The following is a 5416-nucleotide window of genomic DNA, read 5'->3' as shown; positions in this document are numbered from 1 at the left end:
GCATGTGAAGTGTCTGGGGTAAACCATGGAAAGTTCTTTGGGGCCTGGATGTGGAAAGGGAGCTGTGGTTTCGATGCATTATTACATGACAACTAGAGACCGACTATGAACGAATGTGGCCTTTGTTGTCTCTTCCTAGCGCTACCTCGCGCACATGCGGGGGGAGGGGTTTGTCATTTCATATGTGGCGGGGTGGCGACGGGAATGAATAAGGAAGACAGTATGAATTATGTACATGTTTATATATGTATATGTCTGTGTGTGTATATGTATGTATACGTTGAGATGTATAGGTATGTATATGTGCTGTGTGTGGACATGCATGTATATGCATGTATATGTGCTGTGTGTGGACGTGTATGTATATGCATGTGTATGTTTGTGAGTTGGGCCATTCTTTCGTTTGTTTCCTTGCGCTACCTCGCTAACGCGGGAGACAGCAACAAAGTATGATGAATAAATAAATGAATATATATATATATATATATTCGAGACCTTTGCAGGTCGAGTTGTTCTCAAGACCTGAGCCGCCTCCTGGCGCCTGATACCGTTGTGATGCACTTGACAGACATAAACACTCAAACACTAAGGTAGCGAGTAAGTGCCTCAAAATCAGTGATTTCAGAACCTCAAGGCTTACTGGCTCGACAGCTTCGTGATTCCATTACTGAGAGCAATATCTTCAAGACTTTCTGATACTGTAAACAAAATTTCCTTCGCCCTGAGCTAAACAAACACCTTATGTACTCATGCCCAGTGTGAGCAGGTTCTGTAACTACATGTTGTGTGGGTAATGAGCCTTGACCTTCTTTGCATTACTGTTAGTGCGAACAACATGCCCAGTGACAGTCCATTCTGTTATCTGTACGTCACATACGTAATGTCTCTTTGACCTTTCATATCACTATCACCCTTAACACCCTGTACACTACGCTGTCCTCTTTTAATACACAACCACAGTGTATATGTAATTCGTTTGCGTATATGATGTAGCTGTGATGTTAAGAAGATGCTCTGTATATGTACGTCATAGGTTGAAACTTGCCAGGTATGACACACACGTTGTGACCTATGGTGCTGTCAGCATCATTCACACTCCGGTAGCCATATGTCATGTGTTTCATATGCATCCTAGACCTCCCTCCTGACGGGAGGAGAGCCTCAGTTGGTCCCTGGGCTCCATTTGGGCCCACCTGTCACCCTCCTGTGTTGATGTACTGCACCCACTGCACGCCCTCTATTTGCCTCCACCCACCCATAGATATGTGCCCTTCACCCATACTCTTACTGAAGAGTCTGTCAATGTATATCGAGACTATATATATACATATATATATATATATATATATATATATATATATATATATATATATATATATATATATATATATATATATATATATATATATATATGTGTCGTAAAAGGCGACAAAAAGGGAAGGGAGCGGGGAGCTGGAAATCCTCCCCTCTTAGTTTTTTTTAATTTTCCAAAAGAAGGAACAGAAAAGGGGGCCAGTTGAGGATATTCCCTCAAAGGTCCAGTCCTCTGTTCTTGACGCTACCTCGCTAACGCGGGAAATGGTGAATAGTATGAAAGAAAGAAATATATATATATATTAACTTTTATATTTCCAGTCTGCAACTATAATCTACTTTGAAAGCAATAGAAGCGATGAGCTCTCAGCCACACACTACCCAACGTCTGGGAGACTTATTTTAGCTTTGAAATTTAGCAACCACTGCTGCTGATTCATCCATGTCAGTCAGGAATATAGGTAGTATTCCTCATTACATAAGATTCTCATTTTGGTGTTATTTAGTTGACTAATTCTATGATGCATAGATATTTCAGGGAAAACTATAATGATTGACAACAGCAAAATCAAGTGAGACTGCAAGTAATTTTCATCAATTATATAATTAAGTAATGAATTTACCCATAGTAACTCTTCGTTGTGAACAGTCTATTCTCTGATCTGATGTTCTTTTGGTCAAATGTAAATCATTTATCAATTGAATTCCTTTACGTAGATATAACATTCGCAAGAAAAAAGAAAGTGTTCGCCCCACATATTGTTAAAGGCGATACACAGCCAAAGTTTAGTGTAAGTACAGTCGTATGACGTTCTTAGTTCTTCTGCAACCCGCCTCTGTGTGCCTCAGGCTATCTCTAGGGATGGATGTTCTTTCTTTACTCCTCCTATTTGCCACTAATTTTGTTGATAACACTTCTCGGTGCTGTATTCCTTCCACCTGTGCTTTAAGATGTTGGGCTCTAACTTTTTTCAGGGAAAGAAAATCCGAATTCTCGCAAGAAACAAGAAAATATTGGTAAACGTAAGATTTCTAGGCGCACTGAGCGCTCAGAACAGACGGCAAGGAGGCTGCTTACCAGCACTCGTTGCCCCATGACAACGTAATCCTACCACTAAAACCTATCCCTTGCCGAACTCAAGAAAAGCCATCCAAAACTTCTGGGGAACCTCTCTGAAATAACATGCAACATCGCCTGCAAATGAGTCGTCACATCTTCTCCTACAAGCCAGCTGCCAAAACCCTTTATTACGAAAAAAATGGAACGCAAACTATTCATATTTCAAAGGAATACAAGAATGAGCAACAGTGAAGTAAAGTAGGGGAGGGTGAGGAGGCCGGAGTGTGCCATCCGGTATCACTCGTTTTACAGTGAAGATTGTGAAACACGCAGGTAGGATGATGACCTGTGGTTGGTTGCAATGGGTAAGGGAGGGCTGTACATGTTACATACAAACAGTACATTAAAGTGCCAGAGGACCATCTACTTCCTTTTTATGAGGTTCACGAGTGTCATCACTACAAGATAGTGCCATCTATCATGAGGCTAGTAATGTGAATACTTGCTTATCACAGAAAGGTATTCAACTGCTGAAGTGGTCTGGAAATTCCTGGAACTGGAACTTCTGAAACCAGATAAAAGTCAAACTTCCTTCTTGCAACGCTTCATCAGTACATCGCCTTATTCAGATCAAGACCCATGTGAACCCAATTCAAGACTCTAGGATATTTCAGAACCCTTGCCAATTTCATGGCCAGACGTCTGCAAATGGTAATCAAGGCCAAAGGAGACATAAAGAAGCACTAGAGTGTAAGTGTGACAACACCTTTGAAAATATATGAGGGGAGAACAAGATTTTTGCGAAGTCTCTTTTTTAATGCAAATCGTTTGCGTTTCATTTTCTTAATAAGCAAGGGTTTGGCAGGTGGCTTGCGGGAGGGAAAGTGAAGGCTTTTTTGCATGCGATGTTGAATGGTTCTCGGAGAGACGTTTCTCAGAAGCTATGAATGGCTTTTCTTGAGTTCGGCAGCTAAAATACACTGGAATGATGAATAAACATGGATGAGAGCCTTTAGTTTCATTCTTCCATTCAAGGTTGCAAGAGGCTAATGTAATACACAAAAGGACTGAGCAAACATGTGAGGAAAGCCTTGGAAGCTGCCCACATATACGAGGTGAAGTGATCAACAAACGTGACTCGTTCCTTAGTTGGGCTGGACCAGCGGCAACAGTGGTGGTCACATAATGCAGGTGTGTGGGCAGTGGAGTAGGAGGAGGAGGCCGTGAGAGGACAGAACACGGTGAGGTGTCCAGCCAGGTACAGTTGGCCGACACAGACTTATTATAGTCCTGCATCTTACTTAGTGTCCTTGAAGAAGGCTTGTGCTCGTCTGATCAAGGTTTGATATATACTTCTCTGTAAAGATACAGAAATAAATGATTTTACAATTACTAAAGGTTTGTTTAAACGCTAAGATAATTATCACAGAATTTTGTTTTAAACTCGTTCGAATCACTATGCTTAACACTGCATAGCTATTTCTCCCTTTGGGGTTTTACATTAATAGTATTTGTTCTATATAGTGAGGAAGCCATTGGAACACTCTCTTGTTATACCATTTTGACAAATGGTCACAGTAGCCTTATGGACGCTGATGATGATTGGAAATCATCTTATAAATCCTTACAGAAAAATATCAGTTGTTATCCATATCACAAATTTGTTTGCTGGCGAATAGATCTTTTTTTTTTTTTCACCGAATAATCAATGAAAATATTACTAAATTTAGTATAAGCTTTATCTATATCTATTATGAATCTATTGTTCAACTGCAAACTTTCTTCGTCTTGCAAGTGAGTTGCAAAGGTGTCCTAGTAAGAAGATAGCACTGGATCCTCACTAGGCTGCTTATGACACAGGAGATGAACAGGGATAGAGAGGACGAGAACCCTGCTGAGTCTGCGTCCGTGGCTCCTCCTCCCCTCCCACACTACCCTCTCTCTCTCTCTCTTAAAAATGGAAGAAGTAATAATCATCGTAACGTTCCCAATGATATGTGATCTGATTACACAGACATTCATGATACCCTATTTGCATACAGACAAGCGCATGAGTAGAACTGGGTCCGAGTGGAATTCTTTTAAACATAGGGTCGACTGAGAATGGTTACGACAGACAAAGAAGATGATGCAGGATTTTCTTCTTTTTTTTTCTACGTACAATTCCGCGAAGTAATTTCGTCGTGGATAAAGGAAGGAAGGCAGGTCGTCTAATAACGATCATGCCCGTGTTGGGTTAAAGGATTATGAATTAAGTCTAACAAGAAGGAACCACGGTGGACGACGGTCGCAAACACAAGAGCATAGAGACCCACGTGCCTTGAGCTTGTGTGTGTGTGTGTGAGTCCCGCTCTAGCTGGCGTTTGTTTGCCCGGGTCCCCGAGGCAGCAGAAGCCCCGCCCTCTTCGCGGCAGACTCCACCCTCCCGCACCATCACACAACACGGCGGCCGGGCAGCGCCACATACACACCCTCAGTGTGCGGCAGACAGTGAGAGGAAATGTATGGTTTTAATCGCCCGCAAGACTGTGGTGTCCGCGCGTCCTGTACAAGAAATGGACGTTTGTGCCAAGTATTACACTTCACGTAATTTCAGAAATATATCAAAAGATTGTAATGGAACGACAAGACACACAGTGAGACTTTGATCAGTGCCTTAAAAGTGTGATTTCAGTATGACAGACAATGTGAGTTCAGAGAGGCTACAAAGTTTTCAGGGGAATATAACCTGGAGGTTATCGTGGTCACAATAATGGATGTAATTCTCCTTCTGTGTCTTCTTGGCCTGGCTGCCGGAAATCAAGGTAGGTGACCCTTCTCCTAAGGGTGAATGTTTTGGTTCTCAGATAACATGCAAGTATGAAAACTGGTTTCAGAAATAACGTGATTTACATTCAATTTACATACTAATACAGGGGCTTGCCTTGCGCTTACAGGTAGTAACCTGCAACTTTTTAGACATAAAAAAAAAGTCCATCCAATTGTGTTAACATTAAGCTTTACATAATGAGGTTGAGAACAAAATGCATGTCTCCTGATCCA

General features: G+C 41.6%; 1 protein-coding gene across 1 annotated transcript in view; it reads left to right on the top strand.

The window, feature by feature from the left end:
- Positions 1–4990: 4990 nt before the first annotated feature.
- The window catches only part of LOC139750957 (roundabout homolog 1-like), a 28610-nt gene continuing 28184 nt past the window's right edge, over positions 4991–5416 (top strand). Inside the window, 1 exon segment of the mRNA XM_071665898.1 lies at positions 4991–5178. Within this exon segment, the coding sequence (XP_071521999.1) occupies positions 5127–5178 (52 nt within the window). The 5' untranslated portion in view covers positions 4991–5126.

The sequence above is a fragment of the Panulirus ornatus genome, chromosome 10 (genome assembly GCF_036320965.1).
Source record: "Panulirus ornatus isolate Po-2019 chromosome 10, ASM3632096v1, whole genome shotgun sequence".
NCBI lineage: Eukaryota > Metazoa > Arthropoda > Malacostraca > Decapoda > Palinuridae > Panulirus > Panulirus ornatus.
The sequence above is the reverse complement of the archived record's forward strand: the minus strand, read 5'-3'. Positions and strand labels throughout refer to the sequence as shown.